This window comes from Paroedura picta, chromosome 7 (genome assembly GCF_049243985.1).
Source record: "Paroedura picta isolate Pp20150507F chromosome 7, Ppicta_v3.0, whole genome shotgun sequence".
In the NCBI taxonomy this organism is placed as follows: Eukaryota; Metazoa; Chordata; class Lepidosauria; order Squamata; family Gekkonidae; genus Paroedura; species Paroedura picta.
This window is the reverse complement of record NC_135375.1, coordinates 59,653,358-59,680,566: the sequence shown is the minus strand read 5'-3', so window position 1 is coordinate 59,680,566 and position 27,209 is coordinate 59,653,358. Positions and strand designations below refer to the sequence as shown.

The window sequence follows — 27,209 nt, the reverse complement described above, 5'->3', positions numbered from 1 at the left end:
GCACTGGAGACTTTATGCCAGGCTTCAGGCTGGAGTTTGAGCAGAGGCAGGTTGCCCCACCTATTCCTGCCCCTACATGAGGGAGCATTTGGCCTGGTGTACCTTGTCCACTTCAGATTTGTGCTCCCATATGGGAGCTGGGGCAGCAAATTGGGGCAGCAAAGTTCCCAGTGCAGAAATGGTCACAAAGTAGCAAAATCTATAAAGTCCATGCAATACATTTTATTACGACCGTGAACAAGCCTTCAAGTTCTGAGAACTCTTCATTAAGATTGGGTATTGGAGGGGATGGGGAGCAGGTAAGAAAAAACCCTAATTCCCCCACTTCTTTCCTTTTTAAAACAAACAAACAAAATTGGCTTGATGAAGAGTACTATATCAGACTATTCTAAGTTTGCAATACGGTTTTCTGAGCAATATAGTTTATACCTAAGACCATGCAACACAGATAATCAGCTGGAGCTCTTTTTAAAAGAATTTTTCAGTAACTGCCTCCAGGTTATCTATCCTTTGCTAGGAAAACTGTAGAGCTGTTATATCAGTAATGTCATTAAAAAAAAAACTACAGCATATATTGTTTTGTTTTATGTAGCAAAGTTGTCTTCAGTACATATACATAATAGGACTAACATCTGAAATATGTCCTAGCTTTTGAGATATAGAAATAGTAGCTAGGTTATGTTTAATCAATAAAGTAGTCGTTTTCATGCATTAACAATATTTTTATTCATTAAAACTAACACCACCTCTTCCCAAACTATAAAACTAATTACAAAATATCTGTCTTGTTCCTCAGCAACACTGTTATCCAGTTTAGGAAAGTGCTTGCTAAGCTGGTTGGCTAAATAGCTCTGCCAAAAATGACAAATTCCAGAGAGGAAATTATTAGTCTGTTACATCCAAAAGAAGAAAAAGGCCTGCTGGACACAGATCAGACAAGAAAATAAATGAACACAACAGACAAAAAAGTGGATATACTCAGAAATGGGGGATGTTATTCACCAACACAAGCCAGTTTCAAAGGAAGCTATTTCCTATGAATATTTATTTTAAATATGTTTATTTGTCCTTTGCACATATCTCAGGGCTAAACTAGACAAGACAATGTCCACAGATGGGATCTGTGGATGTTGCCACCGTTTTAAAACAATTTAAAAATGTCATGAGGGCCTGATCAGAACTTTTTCGCAGAGTTTCTTCCCTGTCATGCCTTTCCAAGAGTTGATAGAACAGAGAAACAGATATCTTCAGTGAGTTGGTAGCTCAGCTAATAAAGTATTTGTTTGACTTTAGTTGTATATGATTACTACTCACTCTGCTTTTCCAGCACTCCCACTGTTACGATCTTGCTTAATATTATAACCAGATATTATTTTCATTTACACTCTATACATTACACCCTTATCTTTTAGATTGCTGGGCTCAACTTTCTGGTTTCCCTTTGTAATGATATATGAAGAGGACAGCCAAGAGTCATTGCAGGTCCCTGAACAAAGATTCTACCTGCCTCCCCCATACGACCTGAGGCAACCCAAATATCATAACAAAACAAATCACTTGGCTTGCTGTTTTCATGCATCTATAATAATAAATGAATCCATCTGCCTGTCCATTTGTGGAAGGGCATAGCTCACTAGAAAATAAAGCTAGGAATCTTGAAATCGGCCACTGTCTTCAGGACTTCCATGGCCAAATTATTTCCCAGCACCCTTCTACACCCACACGCTATTTGCAATGGAAGTGAAAAGTCTCTGCTTGTGGCAGGTGTAATTCAGCAGAAAATAATGGCCATTCCACTCAGTATTATTCTCTATAGCCATGTATCTAACTTTGTATGTATACCAAATAGGATACTTTTATTACATCTGATAAAATGGGCTGCAAAAACTTCCATGTCATAATAAATCTTCAGTAATTAAATCAGTAAGAAATCTATTTCAGTTTCCCCTTGTACTTGTTCCCTTACCAAGCACAAAGGCAGAAGCAAACTGATTATGTAGTGGTGCTACCCTGTTTCCTCAAAACTAAGACATACCCATAGTCAGTAACCTTTTATTGGCATAAAATGTATAAGACATATAAAAATAGGGTTTAAAATTTCAACAAAATAATAAAATGGGGTTACATGACCAAACAGATCTTAAAATGATTAAATAAACTATAAGAGATAAAATACAAGGTAGGCAGCATATTATAAAAGCATCTTAGTTAAAACTCTGGCAACTAAAATGGTTACCTCTGGGTCTTTGTCAGAGAGCAGAAATTGCAAGGTCATAGATTTACTTACAGAAGGCTTGTTTCCCAGCAAAGCATCAAAGCTGTCATCCCGACACTGCTCATATAAGGGGCAATCTAACAAAATGTGTGAGACAGAGTCAGGGCAACCAGAACCACACGGACAGAGTCTCGCATGGTATGGGATATGGTGGAATCTTCCCTCTAAGACCTTTGAGGGGAAACTGTAAGTAAAACTGTGGCTGCCATTTAACTCAGCACTGTGGGTCTCTCTCCCCCAGCACCAACCAGCAACAGTCTGTGGTAGGGTTACAGCCGCTTTGGTACTCATGGATGCCCGAGGGGACCAGCATCATGGCGCGGAGGGGTGGCACCAGCACCCACTCACCAGCCAGCACCCGCACGCAGGTGCAGAGCTCTGCGCCTGCATGCAGGCACCGGCTGATGTGCTGCCAGCATCAACTGGCATGCCGCCAGTATCAGCATCTCTCCCCTTGGCACTGCCCCAGTCCCTCTTACCCCCCACAAACACCAGCAAAGCTGCTGCTCCACAGAACTGACCAGCAACAGTCTGGGGATCTCTCTCACCCCACACAAACACCTTTGTTGATGGCATCGACTTTTCTAAATACCAATAAGACATCTCCTGAAAATAAGCCATAGTGTGTCTTCTTGAGGAAAAATAAATATAAGACAGTGTCATATTTTCGGGAAAACATGCTAGATAGGAAGTAATGGAATCATTGGGATTGATTTTTCTGCTGTATTTCCTAAAATATTTCTCCATTTGCCATGTAACATGAAGCTTGATGCCTACAACTGTAAGGCAGCATTAAGAAAGGGATAATTAATATTATAAATAAATAATCTACCATTTGAACAGTCTTTAAAACAACCAGAACAAAGGGAAGGAGTTCTAACTGTAAAGGCAGATTAAAATTCTATTACCATGCATGTAAAGGTTGGGGGAACATCCTTTCACTATTCTGATAGAACATGTAGAAATATTAACTCAGAATATTAATGAAGATTTGCTGCATCATAAATTTCCATCCAGGATAAGAATGAGAAAAAATTGAGACCAAGGCTGAAAAATAGGGTGTGGGGGACTTGTATCAATATAATGCTATTATTTACAATCCAAGCCATCTTATACTTGGAGCTGAAAAATGACTGGTAGGTAGAACATTTCTGTAAACACTTAAAGCAGCTCTTGGTCCTCATTTCAAGTCAGATTTAGTAAAAACTACCACCTAGCCTAGGCGGGTGCATACTGGCAATCCTCTTCTACCAAGAGCTCTTTGCAAGGTGAGGCTCACTGCCATGTTGGGCCACTCCAGTCTTTGGAAGTCCCTTGCTTTTCACTTGCTTGGAAGCAAAGAAATCCATGCTACGTTATTATCTTACTTGCAGTTGCTCCAATTGTACAGAACTGAAAAAGGCAAGCATGAGAAGCAACCACAAAAAAAAAATAGAGTAGATAGAGAACCTGACAATGACTTCCTTGACCCCAAACAGGCAAAAACAACAACAGAACAGTTGTGTCAGTGCCCAGAGGAAAGTAACAGCATCTCTCTTATGGGGAGAATGAAGGAAACAGGCAAGAGTTGGTGGATGAGGTGAAGGAGGTGGGGACCCTAGGGGGAAGTGACCATGACCTCATAGAATTCCAATTGAGATGGGGAGCCAAGGAAGCTTGTAGCCAGACGCGGATGTTGGATTTTCCTAGGGCAAACTTTAATAAACTCAGAGACATGATGAGTGTCATACCATGGGCGAGAATGCTGGAAGGGAAGGGAGCATGTGAAGGGTGGGCGCTACTGAAACAGGAGCTATTGCATGCTCAATCAATGACTATCCCAGAAAGACGAAAACACTGCAGGAGCTCTAAGAAGCCTATTTGGATGAACAGAGAACTTCAAGAGGAACTAAGAAAGAAAAGGAAAATGTTCAGGAAATGGAGGGAAGGACAAAGCTCTAAAGAAGAGTACCTACAGGTTACTAGGCACTGTAGATCAATCATAAGGAAGGCCAAAGCTGAGAGTGAGCTAAGATTGGCCAGGGAAGCCCATTGTAACAAGAAAAGATTTCTCAGTTATGTGAGGAGCAAACGTAAAGTAAAGGAGGCAATAGGCCCACTGTTGGGTGCGGATGGACAAACTCTAACGGAAGACGCAGAGAAAGCAGAAAGGCTTAGTGCCTATTTTACATCTGTTTTTTCCCACAGGTCAAAGTGTTCAGGCACATCTAGAGATGGCCATAGCCAAAGGACAGTGTCTGGGTGGCAGTGTCTGGGTGGCACTGTCTGGGTGGCAGGTTAACATGGATAGAGAGGTTGTCGAGAGGCATTTAGCTGCACTGGATGAGTTCAAATCCCCTGGTCCGGATGAAATGCACCCGAGAGTACTCAAAGAACTTTCCAGAGAACTTGCACAGCCCTTGTCCATCATCTTCGGAACCTCTTTAAGGACTGGAGATGTCCCGGAGGACTGGAAGAGAGCAAACGTTATTCCGATCTTCAAAAAAGGGAGGAAGGATGAACTGGGAAACTACAGACCAGTGAGTCTGACCTCTGTTGTGGGGAAGATAATGGAGCAGATATTAAAGGGAGCGATCTGCAAACATCTGGAGGACAATTTGGTGATCCAAGGAAGTCAGCATGGATTTGTCTCCAACAGGTCCTGCCAGACCAACCTGGTTTCCTTTTTTGACCAAGTAACAGGTTTGCTGGATCGTGGAAATTCGGTTGATGTCATTTACTTGGATTTTAGTAAAGCTTTTGACAAGGTTCCCCCGTGATGTTCTGATGGATAAATTGAAGGACTGCAATCTGGATTTTCATATAGTCAGGTGGATAGGGAATTGGTTAGAGAACCGCACTCAAAGAGTTGTTGTGAATGGTATTTCATCAGACCGGAGAGAGGTGAGTAGCGGGGTACCTCAGGGCTCGGTGCTCGGCCCGGTACTTTTTAACATATTTATTAATGATCTAGATGAGGGGGTGGAGGGACTACTCATCACGTTTGCAGATGACACCAAATTGGGAGGACTGGCAAATACTCCGGAAGATAGAGACAGAGTTCAACGAGATCTGAACACAATGGAAAAATGGGCAAATGAGAACAAGATGCAATTTAATAAAGATAAGTGTAAAGTTCTGCATCTGGGTCAGAAAAATGAAAAGCATCCTACTGGATGGGGGATACGCTTCTAGGTAACACTGTGTGTGAACGAGACCTTGGGGTACTTGTGGATTGTAAACTAAACATGAGCAGGCAGTGTGATGCAGCGGTAAAAAAGGCAAATGCCATTTTGGGCTGTATCAACAGAGGCATCACATCAAAATCACAAGATGTCATAGTCCCATTGTATACGGCACTGGTCAGACCACACTTGGAGTACTGTGTGCAGTTCTGGAGGCCTCATTTCAAGAAGGACGTAGATAAAATTGAAAGGGTACAGAGGAGAGTGACGAGGATGATCTGGGGCCAAGGGACCAAGCCCTATGAAGATAGGTTGAGGGACTTGGGAATGTTCAGCCTGGAGAAAAGGAGGTTGAGAGGGGACATGATAGCCCTCTTTAAGTATTTGAAAGGTTGTCACTTGGAGGAGGGCAGGATGCTGTTTCTGTTGGCTGCAGAGGAGAGGACACGCAGTAATGGGTTTAAACTTCAAGTACAACGATATAGGCTAGATATTAGGAAAAAAATGTTCACAGTCAGAGTAGTTCAGCAGTGGAATAGGCTGCCTAAGGAGGTGGTGAGCTCCCCCTCACTGGCAGTCTTCAAGCAAAGGTTGGATACACATTTTTCTTGGATGCTTTAGGATGCTTAGGGCTGATCCTGCGTTAAGCAGGGGGTTGGACTAGATGATGATTCTATGATTCTATGAAACAAGTATTGCACAGCAGTGCGTCTACAGTCATTCTGATGTTTGCCTGAGCTAGTTTCCTCTAAGACTTCTATTTTAAGTGCACCACTTCTTTTGATTTTCTTTGACAAATTTTGTTTGTAAAACCAAACGATACAACAAAGGAAGAAAAAATAGAAGATTCTTCTATTGCCCTCCCTTAACTGAGTCATTTTAGTACATGTACAAAATCCTTGAAACTATGGCTACAGTGAGAGACAGGAAGCAGTTTAGTTCCTGAAGGTGGAACAGGCAATTTGAATACTGTGACCATTTCAGGCCTGTCTCTGGTGATGAGCAGAGATGTCACAGTCTGCCTCTTAGGAAAAAGGCAAGATTGGTGTGGTTAGAACTCCCTTGTGTCAGCTGTCTAACCTGGTGTTTAGGCTGACAAGCCTGTCAGAAACAATTTGTTTTAAGGGCAAGCCCGTGAATGACAGAATGGAATAGCTATGATACACTTGTGGTTTAGAGCTTAAGCTTGTGATCTTCTACATTAAAGAGAACTGAAATTCCAACCTGAAGCTGTAACTAGTGAATGCCTCAGCCAGCCTGTTCCTGGACTGTGTATAGAAGCCCTGACTGCTAAAGTGTTCATATAAATGTCTTTAACACAAAAAGTTGTTATTTTAAATCTCCTGCCTCAGAAATTTCAGTGCCCTGCTATCACATATCAAAACTGACCTCACAGTAGTGAACTCTCTATAATGCTCATGTTACTACATATTTTAACTAGGGTAGAGGTGTGGGGAAGGTGTCATTTCAATGAGTCTGATCCTCCCACATCATAAAAGGCTGTGTATCCCTTCAGTTTCTGTCACAGATGGTAAAGACATTCCTTGGCCAATTCCTTCTTCCTAAATGTAAACCAGCATTTTGTAATGAGAATCGTCACAGCAATCTTTTCATTAGTAAAAAATGCAAGCCTCTCCATGGGCACTCAATGTATATTAGTTCTGGAATAGATAATTTAACTTCATTTGGGACTGTGTGGTTTATTACTAGCAATACGTCTGTTTCCTGACTCTCTTTGTGGTTTGGGAAAGGTCTGCTGGTCACTGCCAACTAAGCTGCTGGCCTGAGTCATGCACGACACGGGTCACACAAGTATATCTCTACACAATCCTGTGCTCAAGATGTATAGAAATAACCATTACATGAACAAGCCCTGATTATCCTACATTACTGTTTTTATTTTGAAGAGCTATTACTGCTTGAAACATGCTGGAATGGTTCCATTTTCCTTGCAACTATTATGCTGGTTATTTAGTTTTAATATGTAGAGACTTCCTCAACTTTGGTGGTCCAAAGTTTGTGGAACAATAATTACTGGTTTCACAGATTAATATAAATAAATGCTCTCATGTTCTTTCAGAGCACAGATTTCACTGCTGGGAAATGGCCACTAGTTCTTCTTGGTAGGGGCTGGTAGGATGTTGGCTGCATATCACAAGGTCCTTCCTTTCCTTCCCTGGAGCAGTACTAAGCCTCATCGCCTAATATTGTGCTTCTAGAGTCCTCCTTTCATTTCTCCCTTCTGACTTTATCCCACCTTCTCCACTTTTGAAGAGCCAATCAGCTACCCTTCCCCATTAACCCAATTGCCCTTGGGCCAAGCCCAATCATGCTTGTCTCATTGGACCAGTTTGCCATCTTTATTCAGGAAATGGCCAGCATCAGATGATTCTCTAGGTTGCCTTAAGCCTGTTCCTTGTCAGGGCTTGGAAAAGGCTCTTTTTAATTGCTATTTTTGCAGATCTTCTACTTTCCTCCTTTCCTGAGGCTCTGGGCAAGGTAAGTATTCAGACGTTCAGACATTAACACTGCAATCCTAAACAGAGCTACATTATCAGTACACTGAAGCCCAAAGATATTGAAACACATTAGGACTGAATGTTCAATGTTTAGAATAATACTGTGATTGTATTCCCAGTTATATAAGAAACAAAACATGATTGCACTTGGATGGGTCTTTCCAGCTAACAGCACCACCAAAGCCAAAGACTTGTTCCCGCCCAGCAACATGTGCTCCTGTGCAGAAGCATCCGTTTTACCCTAAGGACCTCTCGCACGACCAACGCAAAGTGGGGCAGGAGGAAGGGCATGGGTGCCTGTAGAGAAGATACCAGATTAACAATAGTTACAGTTAAGTGCAACCATGCTTTCATTATCAATCTTCTGTGCAGTCCCATATGGGATTCTAACAAGCTGCTCAACAGGCTCCACTGCTTGAACAATGAATGAAGAATTGCCATGCCCACTTGCGCCTCTTGTGTTGCCTTTACATCCAATGTGTAATGATGTACAAATGCATTTGCTGACAACCACATAGCTGCTCTGCATATCTGTGTCAGAGGCACTCCATCCCGTAAAACTGAGGAAGATGCCATTGCCCTAGCAGAATGTGAATGAAAACTCAACATGCACAGTAACCTAGCTCTCTCATTACATTTCTTAACTGTCCTGACAATCCATCTTGACAGAGTATGAGATGACATTGTCTTACCATTCTTTGGGCAACTAAAGCAGATTAATACTGTTTTATCTTTTTGAAACTCAAGAGTCCTTTTCAGATAAAATAATAATGTCCTCTTTGCATCCAAAGAGTTCAGTGTGCGTTCATTTTCAGAGCTTGGCTTGGGGGGAAAAATATAGGCAATACAATACCCTGGAACAAATGAAACCTCGAAATTACCTTAGGTAGAAATTCAATCCCCCCTTCAAGGATCACTGCCTTGCCGTGGCAAGGGGGCTTGTGTAGTTCAGTGAAGCTATGAGCTATGCCATGCAGGGCCACCCAAGACGGACAGGTCATAGCTGAGAGCTCTGACAAAAGGTGATCCACTGGAGAAGGAAATGGCAAACCACTCCAGTATCTTTGCCATGAAAACTCTATGGACAGTTCCAAAAGGCAAAACGATATGATGCCGGAAGATGAGCCCCTCAGGTCGGAAGGTGTCCAATATGCTACTGGGGATGAGAAGAAGGCTAGTACGAGTAGTGCCAGAATGAATGAAGCGACTGGGCCAAAGCCGAAAGGACGCTCAGTTGTGGAAGTAACTGGTAGCGAAAAGACAGTCTGATGCTGTAAAGACTTTTATTCCATAGGAACCTGGAATGTCAGATCCATGAATCAAGGCAAGCTGGACGTGGTTAAACAAGAAATGACAAGACTGAAAATCGACATTTTAGGAATCAGTGAACTAAAATGGACAGGAATGGGTGAATTTAATTCAGATGACCATCAGGTATACTACTGTGGACAAGAATCTCTCAGAAGAAATGGAGTAGCCTTCATAATCAATAAGAGAGTAGGAAAAGCAGTCTTGGGATACAATCCCCAAAATGACATAATGATCTCAGTTCGAATGCAAGGCAAACCATTCAATATCACAGTGATCCAGGTCTATGCCCCAACCACTGTTGCTGAAGAGGATGAAGTTGATCAGTTCTATGAAGCCCTATAACTCCTTCTAGAAGCAACGCCCAAAAATGATGTGCTTATCATCATGGAGGATTGGAATGCTAAAGTAGGAAGCCAAAAGATAACCGGGATAGCAGGAAAGTTTGGCCTTGGAGTACAAAATGAAGCAGGGCACAGGCTGGTAGAATTTTGTCAAGAGAATACAATGGTCATAGCAAACACTCTTTTCCAACAACCCAAGAGACGACTCTACACATGGACATCACCAGACGGTCAACACAGAAATCAGATTGACTATGTGCTCTGCAGCCAAAGATGGAGAAGTTCTATACAGTCAAAAACAAGACCAGGAGCTGATTGTGGTTCAGATCATGAGCTTCTTGTTGCAAAATTTAGGCTTAAATTGAAGAAAGTAGGGAAAAGCACTAGGTCACTCAGGTATGAATTAAATCATATCCCCGACGAATATACAGTAGAGGTGACAAATAGATTTAAGGAATTAGATCTGATAGACAGAGTGCCTGAAGAACTATGGACAGAGGTTCGCGACATTGTACAAGAGGTAGCAACTAAAACCATCCCAAAGAAAAAGAAATGCAAGAAATCAAAATGGCTGTCGGAGGAAGCTTTACAAATAGCTAAGGAGAGAAGGGTGAAAGGCAAGGGAGAAAGAGAAAGATACACCCAACTGAATGCAGAATTCCAGAGAAAAGCCAGAAGAGATAAGAATGCCTTCTTAAATGAACAGTGCAAACAAATAGAAGAAAACAATAGATTGGGGAGGTTCAGAGATCTTTTCAAGAAAATTGGAGATATGAAGAGAACGTTTCATGCAAAGATGGGTATGATAAGGGACCAAAATGGTAGGGACCTCACAGAAGCAGAAGAGATTAAACAAAGGTGGCAAAATTATACAGAAGAACTATATAAGAGCGAGCTTAACATCCCTGATAACCACAATGGGGTAGTTACTGACCTGGAGCCAGACATCCTGGAATGTGAAGTCAAATGGGCCTTAGGATGTCTGAGCAACAATAAAGCTAATGGTGGTGACAGCATTCCAGTTGAACTATTCAAAATCTTGAAGGACGATGCACTAAAAGTGCTACACTCAATATGCCAGCAAATTTGGAAAATTCAACAATGGCCACAGGATTGGAAAAGGTCAGTTTACATTCCAATCCCAAAGAAGGGCAATGCCAAAGAATGTTCAAACTACCGCACCATTGCACTCATTTCTCATGCTAGCAAAGTTATGCTCAAAATCCTACAAGTTGGCTCCAGCAATATGTGGACCAAGAACTTTCAGAAGTACAGGCAGGATTTCGAAGAGGCAGAGGAACTAGAGATCAAATTGCCAACATACGCTGGATCATGGAGAAAGCTAGGGAGTTCCAGAAGAACATCTACTTCTGCTTCATTGACTATTCTAAAGCCTTTGATTGTGTGGAGCACAACAAATTGTGGCAAGTTCTTAAAGAGATGGGAATACCAGAGCATCTTATTTGTCTCTTGAGAAATGTATATGCAGGTCAAGAAGCAACAGTGAGAACTGAACATGGAATCACTGATTGGTTCAAAATTGAGAAAGGAGTTCGGCAAGGCTGTATACTGTTGCCTTGCCTATTTAACTTGTATGCGGAGCACATCATGAGAAAGGCAGGATTAGAGGAGTCACAAACTGGGATCAAGATTGCAGGGAGAAATATCAACAATCAAAATTGAGAGAGGAGTTTGGCAAGGCTGTATACTGTTGCCTTGCCTATTTAACTTGTATGCAGAGCACATCATGAGAAAGGCAGGATTAGAGGAGTTTGCAGGGAGAAATATCAACAACCTCATATACACAGACAATACCACTCTAATGGCAGAAAGTGAAGAGGAACTAAAGAGCCTGCTGATGCAGGTGAAGGAGGAGAGTGCAAAAGTTGGCTTGAAACTCAACATCAAGAAAACAAAGATCATGGCATCCAGCCCTCTCAATTCCTGGCAAATAGATGGGGAAGAAATTGAGATAGTGACAGATGTTATTTTCCTGGGCTCCAAGATCACTGCAGATGGGGACTGCAGCAAAGAAATTAAAAGACACTTGCTCCTGGGGAGGAAATCTATGGCATATCTAGATAGCATCCTAAAAAGCAGAGACATCACCCTGCCAACAAAAGTGCGTTTAGTCAAGGCTATGGTATTTCCAGTTGCAATGTATGGCTGCGAAAGTTGGACCATAAGGAAGGCCGAACAAGAATTGAGGCTTTTGAACTCTGGTGCTGGAGAAGACTCTTGCGAGTACCTTGGACTGCAAGGTGAACAAACCGGTCAGTCCTAGAGGAGATCAGCCCTGACTGCTCTTTAGAAGGCCAAATCCTAAATATGAAACTCAAATACTTTGGCCACCTCATGAGAAGGAAGGACTCCCTGGAGAAGAGCCTAATGCTGGGAGCGATCGAGGGCAAAAGAAGAAGGGGACGACAGAGAATGAGGTGGCTGGATGGAGTCACTGAAGCAGTAGGTGCAAACTTAAATGGACTCCAGGGAATGGTAGAGGACAGGAAAGCCTGGAGGATCATTGTCCATGGGGTCACGATGGGTCAGACACGACTTCGCACCTAACAACAACAACAAGAAATTCAACACAAGATCGAAGTACTATCCTTTCAGGGGGAAAAGCTTTAAAATGATCTATCTGGAGAGCTGCCAACTCCTCCTGCTTGCTGAGGTGATAGCCATCAAAAACATATTCATTAAAAGTTCTGCTAAAGAACAAGTAGCCAGAGTTTTAAAAGTCTTAAGCATTAGCTGAGCCTATATCACAGATATAGGCCATGAGGTACTAAAGAGTCCTAATGTCAAAATTTCTATGATAACATGAAACAGTGGCAAGGCGAACCTTCAAAGAGGAAAACATCAACCCCTAGCTCTCAGGTATAATAAATAATCAAAGATGAAGAGCAACTATGCTTTCCCTGGTGACACCTTCTTTCTACCATACCAAAGTGAAAATTACCTCTACTTATACATATAAAATCCCCTAGTGCTGCACTTATGTGATAGAAGTGCTTCATTAATCTCATTAGAGAATATTAAGTCTCAGTCTGAAGCCTGTATGGCGGGGGTCATCAACCCCCGGTCCGCGGCCTGGTACTGGGCCACGAAGGCCACAGTACCGGGCCGCCGGCAGCTGTGCCCGCCTCCCCCCCTGAAGCGAGAAGCTCGCCAGGCCGCGAGCGAAGCCGTCGCTTCACTCGCGGCCCGGCTAGCTTCTCGCTGTGAGAGGGAGGGGAAGAGGTAGGCACAGCCGCCAGCATGACGGTGACGCAAACACGCATGCGCGGAACTCCTGTGTATGTGTGTTTGTGCCCCCTGCTGCACCCCTCCTGGCGAAAACGTGCATATGCGGCAACTGCACACGCACATTTGCGCGCAGTTGCCGCGCGTGTTTGGCGCTTGGGCCGTCGGCTCTCCCCCACCCCCGGAGGCGGTCTCCGACCACAGAAAGGTTGGGGACCACTGCTCTATGGCATTAAGTGAAGACAAGAAACATATGGTAGATACTGATCAAACATGACCAAACTGGAAGAGGGAAAAACTGGCCCTTGGACATTTCCATGAGAACCAGAAACCATATTTGCCAAGGCCAATAGGGTGCTATCATATTTAATGTCTCTCTCTTGGCCTTCTCTGTGATCCTTATGAAGAACAGAAATGTGGGAAATTTGTAAAACAGAGCCTACTGTCAAAGCGGCTGGAATAAATTTCCTAGAGAACCAGTTCCTACTCCGCCTAGGAACAGAACCTAATTGCCTTCTTGTTTTCCTGTGTCACAAAGACATCTACATCCAGAACCCACAACGTGCAAAAAGAAATTCCAGGTAAGTTTCAAATTCATTTTCAATACCTTTACTGCCATAGCTAAAACAAAATACTAGACTGTAGAACAAAGTAAAGCAAATCAAAATTCCAAATGATTTATCCTGATGTTTTAATAGGGAGAGGTACAGAAATCTGGCTATGATTTTATTCATCTGAGAGTAACAATCTTGAAGAAAATAGCTTATTATTGAGGGAGTCATCTCTTCTCATTAATGGTAACAGGTGTCTTTTTCACTGGAGGTGGTATTGGTCACAGTAAAAAAAAGACATGCTCAATGGATTCAGATTGTTTAGCCAAGTGTAGACTCTTTCCAGGTAAGGGACTTTTAGATACCAGCCTTTAGTTAATGCTGTTGGCAGTGAATTTAAGAGTGCCAACATATAACATCTTCTAGAGAGGGTGGGGTCAGCAAAAAATATAACCCGGTACTCTTCCGGAAGGGGAAGATATCAAAGGTTATCAGGGGGCAGGAAATGAATGTGTTGGAACTGGGTAGGATCTGGTTGAGAGCTCAGCCAACTAGCTAAGATTTCTGCCTGCCCACCAGGACTCATGGATCAAGAAAGATTCCTGAATGGTCTGTGAGATCCAAAGCTTCCCAACAACTTGTTAGATGAGATGGCTGATGACTGGCATAACAAGACGTCAACCACCATCAATGAGATCACTCCCTGACATCCTCTCTCTGTTCCTTCTTAGCCTCTTGGTATAATCAGATGTGCAAAAAAAGGCAGGAGTTGAGACAACGAGAGCTAGGTTGCAGGCAAACTTATGACGAGGCAGTGAAAGCATCTTATAGGCTGCTTCTGAAAATCTATTAAATGGCAGTAAGAGAAGCTATGGGAAAGTTTTATGCCACCTTCATTGTGTCCACTAGCTTACACCCAGTTCAGTTATTTAGGATAATTCAGTCCCTTACCACCCTGCAGGAAGGGTGCCGAATTAGGAGTCAATTGGACATTAGCTGCAAGGCATTTAAGAGGCACTTTGTGGATAAAATCTCATCACTCCCCCATGACCTTCTCCCAATATTTATTACAGCAAATGAAATGGGGGACCCTTGGTAATCTCTAAAGGAGTCCTTTAACAGTTTTAGAAGTCTTGAGCAGACCAATGTTGACAGGCTGCTAGCTTCAATAAGACCGACCACTAGACCCCTGCCCCTTGTGGCTCCTAAAAGTGAGCAACAAGAAGGTATGAAGATCACTCTGGGAGATAATAAATCTGTCCTTATTGACAGGGGTGTTCCCAGATGGTCTTAAGGTAAAGTGACCAGATTTTAACATTGGTAAAGTGGGACACCATTGACTGGGCGGGGTTCTTGATTAAAAATTTGGTCTATATGGAGCAACAAAAATGTTCATAGAACACATAGAACACAAAAATAGTATTGTAATACATATTTTTTAATTTCAACTTAAGTACAATTTGCCTGGCGCCCCCAGATGTCCCTCCAAAAGTGGGACAATCTGGTCACCTTATCTTAAGGAGGCAGTGGTTCATCCTCTATTGAATAAACCATTGCTGGACCCCTGGGACCTGGAAAGTTACCACCCCTGTCTTGCATCTTGTGTTTTAGGGAAATGTGATTGAAAGGGCACCCACAGACCAGGTGCTAGCATTCCACTGATTTATTGTATTTTCACAGAATATTCCTGGAGGAAGCATCCATTCTGGATTCCTGTTGGGCTTCTGCACTAGCCATGAGGTCGGGACAGCACTGGTTGCCCCGATCTCTGGCAACAGCTGAATAGAGACAGGTCAACATTGCTGGTACTGCTTGATCTCACTGCAACATTTGACATGATAGACCATGAGCTTCTTGCTCGCTGCCTTGTCGACGTGGGAATCCAAGGAACTGCCATTCAATGGGTTACCTCATTTCTCCATGACTGGGGTCAGGGTGTCACAATCGAGAAGAATCAATCTCACCACAGTTAACTTCCTTGTGGAGTTCTGCAGGGTGTGATCTTCTCCATGACATTATTTAACATTTTCATACACTCTCTCACCCAGCTAGTCCAGAGCTTTGGGCCTGGGTATCACCAGTATGCTGATCATACCCAGTTCTATCTCCTGATAGTCAGTTGGCCAGATTCCCTTCCAAGCGCATTGGTCCAGGGTTTGGAGGTGGTGATGGAATGGCTCAAAGCAAGCCGCCCTAAATTGAACCCTTCAGAGACAGAGAATCCCAGAAAGCATGCTTTCCCAGGCTGGATGGGATGTAACTTGCAGTTGCACAATTAGCCAGAAACCTGGGAGTGACCTTCAGTGTCTCCTTAATGATGGAGGTTCAGGTCTTGAAGTAGCACAGCTGGCATTTTCCCACCTACATCAAGTGAGGATACTAGTGCCCTATCTGGGCCTGGCCACTGTGATCCATGCAATTGTCACCTCCAGACTTAATTTCTGTAACTTGCTCTACACAGCCCTACCCTACTCTGGAAATTACAGCTGGTGAAAAATGGGCCGAATGTGGGACCTCCATGATGTTGGTGTAAGGACCCTGGCTGCTGTGATTTGGACCAGCTGTAGTTTCCAAATCAAGGCTAAGGGCAGGCCTACGTAGAGCGAGTTATAGAACTCCAGTCTAGAAGTGACTTGTATGGATCACTGTGGCTAGGTGTTCCGGGGCCAGGTAGGGCGCTAGTAGTTTTGCTTGGTGGAGGTGGTAGAATGCCAGCCACGCTAACTTTGTGACATGGGCTTCCAGTGTGAAGGAATCATCCAGGATCAAGCCCTGGTTCCTGGTGAAGTGAGCTGTTGAGAGCTGCACACCATCCAGGGTGGGCAGACGTGCTTCTTCACATGGAACCTTCCTACCCAGCCATAGGACCTCTGTCTTTGAAGAATTAGCTTCCAAGACTGGAAGAAGTCTGCTTGAGCCATCTTGGCACTGCTTTCAGGGAGCTGGCTAAGGATTCAGGGGAGCAATTATGGTCAAGCAATTCCAACCAACTGAGGATCCCTGACTCTAAAGAAATACATTTGGCCTAAACCTGGTCCTGTCTTCTGCCTGGTGGAATGAGCTGCCTGAGAACATCAGGGCCCTGACAGAATTTCTTAAGTTCCTCAGGGCTCTTCTGCTGGGTCTATGGTTGAAGCCAACTAAAATCAGAACTACACTTACTGGACCTCCCGCCTTTCATCCTGACTCCTCTAGTCTGGTACCCTGCTAATTAGGTCATCTACTAAGATCAAATAACAGGCATCAGGCATTTAAATTTTTTAAATAATTTAATCTTGAACTGTTTTATGATATTTGTGTATCTTATACACCTTGTTGTTCACTGCCTGGAGATGGCTAGTCTGAGGGGGCAGTGGCAGGAAGGAAGGAAGGGAGGGAGGGAGGAAGGAAGGGAGGGAGGAAGGAAGGAAGGAAGGAAGGAAGGAAGGAAGGAAGGAAGGAAGGAAGGAAGGAAGGAAGGAAGGAAGGAAGGAAGGAAGGAAGGAAGGAAGGAAGGAAGGAAGGAAGGAAGGAAGATTCTGTCAAGACACACAATGCCAGCACTTCCATGTTTGACAAGATCTGCAACCATTCTGAAAGTTTTTAATCAAGTGTGGCTGGCAAAGATATAAAGTGTTTTCAGACATTTTTCAATTATTCTATTACTCAGTATTCTGCAACTCCCCACCGCCAAAGAAAACCCCACAAACCCTTAGGAATACAAGAAATGACTATTAATTAGTACTTACTGAAAATTGTGATTTGGGCTGTGTGTTGGACCTATAAACATAGAAACAATAAATTAACAGTTTTGCCCTTGAAATAAATCATTAAAATATTTTAGAAGTATACTTGTCCACTGTTAAACAAGTATTTTGTTTTTCCTACACTATATCATATTGTTATTTTCAAAATAATAAATCAATATTTTTTCTGCTGAAACAAATGCAACTCATATTTCAAAAGATAGTTTTAGGTGGTAATGGTCGGTCTGCAGCTGAAGAGCTAGATTTGAGTCCAGCATTTTACAAACAAGTAAGAGAGGACTGCAAGGGGTAGAGGGGGAGTACATAAATGCAAACAAATAATTAAAAATAAGATTTGTATGGTGTAAGCTATCAAACAGCCTTGTCACATATGATTTAGACCTAATTCTTCAACTGAAGTTGATTCTGCACCACTGACGCCACTCCAGACTGCTGGCGGTGCGTAGCTACAAAGCTGCATGCTCTGCACCTTTCTGTGTCCTCAGAGGGGACATGTTTCAGCAGGGTATTCAATCCTCCACTGAAATGTGTCCCCTTGGGAGATGTAGCCATGGTGCACAGGTCCCACCATGCGGGGGAGGGGCATGTGGAGGAGGTGCAGGGAATCAACCCTGCTCTCCAGATTAGAGGTCAGCTCTCCTAACCACTACACCAAGCTGGCTCTCTGTGTAATTTAATAATTTGATTCAGATATCATTTATGATTCCATAGTTCCAATGTATGTAAGAGGTTCTGTATCTATTTCAATTGAGGGAACTAATATGTATTTAATATTGACTACAGACAACCTCTATACAAATAATCTCCTGCATTCAAACTGCAACCTCCCTGCCGTCATGTAATTTACTTGTGCTGTTTCTATAGCTCCATCCCCAATGAACTCAAACAGACCAGTGTTCTCCCATGTTCTCATACTACTACCTCTTAGACCCCTACCATTACTGAATCTAGGCATAAGTATGTGCACTTCGACTTTATTACATTATCTCTTCTTCCCATATTTTTATCTTCCTTATGTTAAATTTTAAAGTACAAGCATCTCATCTACTGGAATAAAACAATGATTGCTTCCTCTAGAGACTGGATAGTTATACCCCACTTTTCTCCTCACTAGGAGCCTAAAGTGGCTTACAATATCACTGTAATTGTAAGAGAATGGTAGTGTCTTGATTTTGGGCAGATACCGGGTTCCTGCAACTGCAACTTACAAAGATAGCGATTAAAGCTATAAATGTCACCTGGAAAGTTGCTACTTTCTGGGCAGCGAGAACAGAATGAGTTCAAGTGGTACTGTGAAATGTGGAGTAATGAAAGTTTGTTTTGTACTTTCATCTTAGGCTTATTTCACTGAATGCCATATTTACAGACCATTCCATCTGTATCTACTTTCTTTTATTACTAGTAAATGGTATCAGGTTCAACCAAGATATTTTGTGTTGAGGAGGAAGCCTCAGGCAATGATTTGACTGATTTTCTTTCATGTTGCAATTTATTTTCTAAAAGAAGAAAGAATCCAGTGAATTAATTTCTCATTTTGCTATTGTGAAAACTAGCAGTGAGTCTATAAAGCAAGAAAGTTACTTATAAAAACCATATTTTAAAACAAAGTGACTCACCCAGCCTTACAAAGAGAACTCCTGTTGCAGTTATTGTCTTCATCCCATTAGTAGCTACACATTGGTAATAGCCGGTGTCAGTTGTGTCAAGATCTTGGATTCTTAATCGGGAGCCATACTCTGTTTTCCTTATGATGATCCTTCTTGGTTCTTGAACCACTGGTGCATCATTTTTCAACCATCTGACATTGGGTGATGGATGCCCTGCTACTTTACACTGAAGGATCGCTGTCTGGCCTTGGACTATGGTGATATTGTTTACTGGCTCCAAAAATGTCAGAAAGTAACCTAAAAAAATGAAAGGTCAGGAAAGATCATAAGTGAGATGGAACACTCAACTGCCTAGGAATAATGAACAGCTTTTATATTGTAATTTCAGTTTGTTAATTAGAACACTGTGCATGTACACAGGTCTCCAGGTGCCAGGTTAGTTATCAATAGTCATCCTAACATAATTATGTGTTCTTGAGGTATATTTTTATTTGATGTCATTTGATCAGAATTTCTCACAACAAAGGTGTGTTTTCTTGGACTGGGACCAAGTTGTAATGACAAGAATGCTAGTGATTTTGACTGGGGTCTTTGTACTCAAAGTATGTTCCTAAAAGAAAGTTCTGGTTTACCTTCTCTACCTCTTATTTGTTAAGACATCATTAAGTTTGACAAAGAAAAACAAGCAGTACTTTGAGAATTAAAGAGCTTCAAATGTTAAAGTATCATGTAGTTCCTTCAATCACTCAGAAACTTTCATACTCCTCCCCTGCACTAATCACCATTAAATGTTGTCTCAGGAGACAGGGGACCCTGAAGAACAATGGATAGGGGGCAGGAAATTCAGCTGGAAGGATGAATAAATGAACATTGCAAATTTTGTCTAGATCCAACCCCAAATCATTTCTAACTGATTAGCCCACACAATTTTTAAAATGCAGATAGTACCATACAATGTTTTAAAATGAAGAATGTGATAAAAATTTCTTTGCTGCTGGTTATGTTCCCAGTAGATCGTCCAAAATATACAACAGACCTTAATACAATCATGTGATAACTAGAACTTTAGTGCTGCAAAAGAACATATCTGTAAGACAATTTGCTGTGTATGTAATGGCAATCTTTTAAAATTCCATTTGGTATATTCATTTGTTTTTCATATCCACAAAGGGATTCTGATTTCTATAATCTACTAGGCCAAGATGTCAGAGCAGTATAACTGTATTAACACCAGCAGCCATGGGAGGGGCTTTTTCAATTTCAGCTCTCAGGCAAGTTAAAAAGTGACTTCACACCACATGTGTTCAAACTGAAATGAAAAACTGTCATAAGCATCATCAGAGACAGAATACCAAAATGCCCTTACACTATTTATGGGATTTTCAGATGTGAATAGCAAAGATATAAACTAAAATATTTCCCTAAGGTATCTCCAGCTGGAATTCATTTGCAATGGATTTTCTTTTTTTGCTGCCATAGATACTTCTGCTGGAAAGCTTAGCAGAATACTAGAAAGCGCAAACAATAGTTTTAGTATTAATGTTTTAAACTTTGTAGCAGCAATGAGCTCCTCTGCTTCCAATCAGGGTAAAGCTTGACCCCAGACTGAAGAGCTTGCTCTCTCCTCTCCAAGCCTTGAAAGGCCCTGAATTAAGAACACATTTGCACTGCGGGTAGTTTAAGTTTGTTTTGGCTTGTTCCTGCCTATTGTTATCTGCTTCGTTCCAATTTCCAAAATGTGGTGTACGTTTTCTTGATCCTCCACTTGCATACATTTTGGATGGTTGAGTTTACTGAAAAGTTCCTGGTGATGCATGAACAGTCCCCTCAAGCTGCAACATAAATCAGGCGATAACAAGGACATATAATCATGTGCATCACTTTCTACAAACCAAAATGGCCATGAGAAAGAGAGAGTGGAGCCACGCAGAGAAACAAGTGATTAAGAAGAACAGAGCTGGGATTTCATGCAGCACCTTTTTTCAAACAAAGGAGTCTCAAAGTGGCTTCCAATTGCCTTCCCTGCCTTTCCCCACAACCGTGAAATAGTAGAGGCTGAGAGTTGACATAGTTGAGGCTTTAGCCTTATGCTCCAGTTGTTCCCAAACATTACTATGGACACTTTCCTATTTACTGCTAGAATCAAGACCAGTAGTACCTTAGAGACCAGGAAGTTGGAGAGGGGGTAATCTTCCTAGAGTCAAAATACCCTTCATTAGATACTTGAGAGGTTTGCTTCATTTGGAGACAATACTGTGTTTTTCCTGTAAAGTTTCCAGTTTGCACCAGCAGGTCAAAGGTATAAATATATATATTTATGACTGTTCACTGCAAGGTAATTGCTGCTCCGCTCAGCCACTAGATGTAGATGTTGATTAGCATGGAGCATTAGCACATACCGGAGCATGGGAGGGACATTTCTGCCAATTTCTGCCTTCCTGCTGCTACCCCACACCAAATTTCGCAGTACCCCTCCTTGCCCATACTTTGCCAGTGCCTTTCAGTGACTGCACAAGATAGATGAAAGTGACAATAAGTCCTTCTGCAAGCTTGCTCTAGTTGAACAAAAATGTAGATCCAATCCAACAGATTATAGGATAATTATGGTTTCCTAATACATACTTTTAACCAGAATACCATGCATTTTCTTGGTTTCTAAACTGGTGCAGACAATGAATGTATGCAACATATCACAGGCTGTTCTGGAGGGGCTTTAACAATGTTTTACAGAATAGAGGGTAGAGTAGGCACTAGGATTGTCAGCTCCAGGTTGGGAAATACCTGAAGATTTGGGTTGTGGAGCCTGAGGAGGATGAAGTTTGGGGAAGGGGATGGACTTCAAAGTCATGGAGAACACCCTCTAAAGTGGCCCATTTCTCCAGGTGAACTGATCTCTATTGCACGAGTCTGCAGCTGCTAGGGTCCTCACTAGAACACCTTGGAGGGCCCAAATTCAGCTGGTACTCCAACATCTGCACTGGTTGCCAATTTGTTTCCGGATCAAGTTCAAGGTTTTGGTTTTAACCTTTAAGGCTACACGTGGCCTGCCTACCTATGGGACTGCTTGGTTGCTTATGCCCCCCACAGGGCCCTTTGCTCTGTGGGTGCAAACCTACTGGTGGTTCCAGGCCCTCGGGATGTTCACCTGGCCTTGACCCCGGGTCAGGGCTTTTTTGGCCCTGGCCTCAACCTGGTGGAATGAGCTCCTGTAAGAGCTAAGAGCCCTGTCGGAGTTAACAGCTTTCTGCAGGGCCTGCAAGATGGAGCTCTTCCACCAGGCATATGGTTGAGGCCAGGGTGGGTGCTCCCGACATTAGATCTGGGCTTCCTTGATTCATCTGAATGATCTAATTGCCTCACTCCCATATTAGCAACCTGATGTCCCTCGGCTAACATGGGGTGGTTTGGGGGGGTTAGTCGGGTTAGTTAGTGCTTGCCTGTTGCCTAACGTTGATAGTGTGGATTGGTTTTAATGGTTTTAACTATGGGTTTTATTGTAATTTTTATCTTGTAAACCACCATGAGCCTAAGGGAACAGCGGTATAAAAGTTTAATAATAATAATAATAATGATGATGATGATGATGATGATGATAATGATGAAGAGAAGCTGTAATAGATGTAAAACCCCAGCACAGTGATCTTTTTGCAGGGCATGTGGCTTGCACAGTGATTTTTTAAATACAAGGTGTTAGAGACACAGTCCTGTTTTGATTTGTGAAAGCTATGGAGGATATGCTTCAGTTTTGCATTATAGTCATTTAACAAGGCAACCTAAATCCTATGCTAGACAATATGCTAAGTTTGCATAGCTTTGCAGAACAGAATTTATTGTAAGATTCGTTACTAACTATGATCATTTCTGTCAGCAGGAGATACATGTTCTGGAAATTACATTTCTAGAAATGTGAATATTTTGAGACATTGTTCTCAATCCAATATTAAAGGAGGTCTCTGAATATGTCACTAGACTCTATATTAAAGTCCTTCCTCTGAATGAATGCTTTAACAATAGCTTCTTCTGCAGAAATAATATGAATGATACATTAAGAATTTTTAAAAATGCTTCAAATTTGAACAATTGATTCCCAAGGCTTTATTAATACATGGAATAGATGGCATTTACAACTGTGGTGTTAGTGTTCAGATGAAACTAATTTATGGGGTTTAGAATGTTTTTGTGCTTACATTTGTCACTGCAAGAGTATGCTAATAAATCTGTTTTGAGTTACAACAGTCTGTAGTGTACAGCATGGTATACCATTCAACAAGACACTATTTTAATGCACACATAATAGATCTAAACCCCATACCATTCTTTTCAAGGACACAGAGTAACTAGAAAGCAAGACAGAGAACAGAACATATGCAAAGCACTCAAATCTACTTGCTAGTGAAATGTGAATGATATTTGATATATTCAACCCTCTAAAAAGCATCTGTACATTAACAATACCAAACTGAAGAAATAGAACCTTTCAACAAACAACACATTAACATTTTCTGTTGTTTTGGAAGATCTAGAATTACAAGTTTCAGGGTGCAAAGTGCCTCCTACAGGATTTAAGGAATTTCCCCCTTTTAATGGATCCCCCCCACTCAAACAGCAAACCTAATAGTCTATATTTTCAGTTCAGATACCCTAGCTGTTCATTAGAAAAGAATTTTGTCTTAAATAATAAAGCATTACTATTTTAAATTAGGTAATATAATTTCAATTGCTATTGAACACATACACACGATCCCAGTGTGAGCTGGGGGATTTTGTCTTCGGGAAGCGGGGCGGCATGCTGCCCTGCTGCTAGGAATTGGTGGCGGCGGTATGGCTGCTGCGGTACCTAATCAGTCATAGTGAATGACTTGCTACCTCTAGGAAGCACCAAGCAGGATGACTGCAACAATACCTTTCTGACCATGCTCTCCAGCAGCTGACATAAAGAGGTATACTGCAAAACAAGGCAATGCAAAAATGGTGTGCTTAAGTTGTCATGTACTGATTACTGACTTTTAACATTCTTGGGATGGGGGGAAATCACCTCTGACCAAATGTGAAACTAATAGCTACAAATTTTATTACCACTGACAACAACATAACTGTATTGCCTCAAAATTCATTTTGAACATTAAATTCTGTCATTGCTGTCGCTGACAAGGACACAAAGATCTACTTTAGCAGCATCAATGAGCTTGGGCATGTCCAGTAGGACCCTGGACTCATTGTTAAAATACGTATCATCCTATACTAGCAGACAAGCCCATTGTACAAAAAATACAATGGGTGCTAGACTGTCTCCCCCTCCCCAACCCAAGCAGGCCACCAAGATTTGATGAATCTGCGGCTGAGGCTGCTCAGGGGGGAGTCCTCCCACCCTCTGCCCCCCTGATCCAGGCAGCCCTCGCATGGCAATGGCCAGGGCTGCTCGGGGTGGGGAAGCACTGGTGAGGGATGCCTCCTTCCCCCCCCCCCAGCCCACAGTTCCAGGCCTTCACCCCTTCTACCCAGCTCCTGCTCACTGCCTGGCTTACCACTGGCTGGCACTTCTTCCACATGGAAGAAGTTGGAAGGAGATGCGGCCAGGGGCAGGACAATGTACCTGATTGGTTGTTCATTGGATGGATGGCCAATCAAGTAAGTGTTGAGTCCCAACTCCTCTAATATCTCAGTTGGGCTTTGTTTCTTACAGATAACAAACTATTTGAGGCAACTTTAGTTTCAGAACAGATTTCTTATTTGACATGGAAAAGGCTGCTATGAGAAAACCTTGAATTCATATAGCCCTTGGGCATGCAAAGTTACTGATGCAGTTCTTGAAATCCAAGCCATTAAAGCTTAAATCAAATGATTGGACTCACTCAAAATCTTTCATTAGATGGATTTCTATGATAACTAATTCATCTTTGATAGCACTGGAGAACCTATCCCGATTTTGGTTGCAATGAATATCATATTCTCTTATGCTTATTTTTTATGCTTATTTTTTTTGTCTTGGTTGATGGAACTGAATTAATATAAGGTAGCTGTTGTGTCAGGAGGTTCAACAGGTATCTAATACTCTCCAAAATCTGCCTTGAGAAGGAATCTAAATGGGTACTGATACTAGGTTTGTGCTAAACCTGTTTCTGCATTGTGGTTCAAAATTGTGGTGGTGGGGGGGGGGGAGGATATGGGACATGTATCTTCTTAACTGTAGACATGAACAATTTTTTTAATCAACCTGGCTACCATCAATAAACAATGGCATTGAGCTTCAGCACAAGTTCTGGATATAGAGTGTGAGAATTACTGGCGTAACATACATCCCTCACTATTCTGCAGTAAAAACCCAAAGCCAAAAATATGCAGCATTTGAATAGCTGTCATTGGTATTGCACACTCTAAACTAGGCAGCAAACAGACAGTGCTCTGCTATTGGTGTTGTGCGTGGGCATTCTTATAATTCACATCTCTATCTGAGAGATGACCTGGTAAAACTTTAAAATAGGTATCACCAGGCTAAGGGCAGCCAATGAGCCACATGAGGCAGCCTAGAAGAAATTAAATCTCCTGTTTTCATCACTTGCCTGGAGTTGTAAAACCATGGTGGGCATGCTTTGTTTGGCATGGTGGAATCTAGTTGTGCAGGGCTGCTCTAGAGCTACTTCTGAAGCCTCATTCCTCATGTGTTTCAACTTCTCCATTACACTGACTGTTTTTAGCTTTCTAAATGTTCCATGAGTTAGGTTACATATTGCTAATGATCCCTGCAAGGCACCCGGTAAGCACTTGGCTTTAAGAGTTTTTGCCTTTTTTGGTCATTTTTATACTCTTAATAAGAACCTTGATGTAGTATGCTTGTATTTTACAAGTTGTTTACATATTTAATGAACCTTGTAAGAGAAAGCTGGATATAAACCCCATCAAGTGCTATTCAACACAGCAGGTACCTGATGTGTGTCTAATCCAGCTGTCTCAGTGATTCACTGAAAGTCACCACATTTGTCAATTAAAATACAGAAGTTCCACAATGCAATCAGAATTAATCTTTAGCTAAATGAAGAACATCTCAACATGTATGTGTTTATCCTACGACCTTATTTTACTGGCAGTAAAACATTATTGTAAAATAATGGTTACTACATTCACATTATCACTCTAAAGCAAGCCAACATTAAACTGGGAAGTGTATGATCCAGGCTTATTGTCACGCCTGTGTCCATGCTTCACTTTTGCCTTCATTTCTTGCATTCCAGTTAGAAATTAATTCTGCTTACCTTTGACATAGAAATGTAGATGGATTAATCAGGAGTTAATTATCCAAAACAGGAATAAAACCCTGGTTTATAACATTAATTCAAAGAGGACCCATTTTGCTTAACCTGTGTGCCTGCATTCTCCTGTTATGGGTAATGGAATGCACTAGGAGGGTAGACAGAGACATGTATGGCAACAAACCAAATTTGTGCCCATTCTGGCTTAGTCAAGCCAGTGATGCCTGAATTTACATCCAATGTACATCAAGCTACCTGAAGGAATGTGATCTGGCACAAAGCATAACTATAAGAATTCTCCATAGTATTTGTATATCTTTTCTCCAAGTATACCCTCTACCTATGTATCTCTGGATTGGGGCCACACTTGAAATAAACAGGTTTTTCTGTAAATATTTGGGATTGTTGAATATATTTGTCTATCAGTATTAACATTTTTACAGTTCCTATCAATAATAAAAGATCAATAAAATATTATTACCTTTGTGCGTTGGAACTGGTCTATCATGTCTATCCATTTGACTTAATGGATCATCAGGATCTGGTATCTCCATTTCCCCTAAGTGAAAAACATAAATATTAACATCAAACCTAGGTCACATATAATTTATTTGTTTCTCTCTCACCATTTTTACTTGCAAGTTTGGTTAGATTACTTGTTTTATTTACCTCAATTATATTCTCTGTCATGGGATGTAGAAGCAGTTTATAACAATCCCCTCTCCTTAATTTTATCATCATAACAATCCTGTGAGGTAGCTTATGATGGGAATATATGACTGGCCAAAGGTCACACAACAAACTTCCATGACAAAGTGAGCCTAGCCCAACACTCTAACCATTAGACTTGGGGTTGCCAGCCTTCATGTAGGTTCCAACTTATCTCTACAGAAATCAGTCCTTCTGGGGGAAATGACAGTTTTGAAGGGTAGACGGTATGGAATTACATCCCAACTGAATTCCTCCCCAGACTCTGCCTTCTTCAGGTTCTACCCTCAAACCTTCAGGAAATTCTAAGCCGTAGTTGGCAACCCTAATTATATCATACTAGGTCTTCTAGTGTGATGAGTTCAAATCCCCTGGGCTGGATTTGAACTAGATGAGATGCACCTGAGAGTGCTCAAAGAACTTTCCAGAGAACTTGCACAGCCCTTGTCCATCATCTTTGGGACCTCTTTAGGGACTGGAGATGTCCCGGAGGG

General features: G+C 41.9%; 1 protein-coding gene across 3 annotated transcripts in view; it reads right to left on the bottom strand.

Moving 5' to 3' along the window:
- ROR2 (receptor tyrosine kinase like orphan receptor 2) overlaps positions 1 to 27,209 on the bottom strand; it is a 161,347-nt gene that overhangs the window by 26,666 nt on the left and 107,472 nt on the right. For all 3 annotated transcript variants that reach the window (XM_077344481.1, XM_077344483.1, XM_077344482.1), the window contains exons 2-4: positions 26,489 to 26,566; positions 18,770 to 19,057; positions 17,136 to 17,166 (exon numbers count right to left, since the gene is read on the bottom strand). In XM_077344481.1, coding sequence (XP_077200596.1) covers positions 17,136 to 17,166; positions 18,770 to 19,057; positions 26,489 to 26,566 — 397 coding nt within the window. The remainder of the gene's footprint in view (positions 1 to 17,135; positions 17,167 to 18,769; positions 19,058 to 26,488; positions 26,567 to 27,209) is intronic.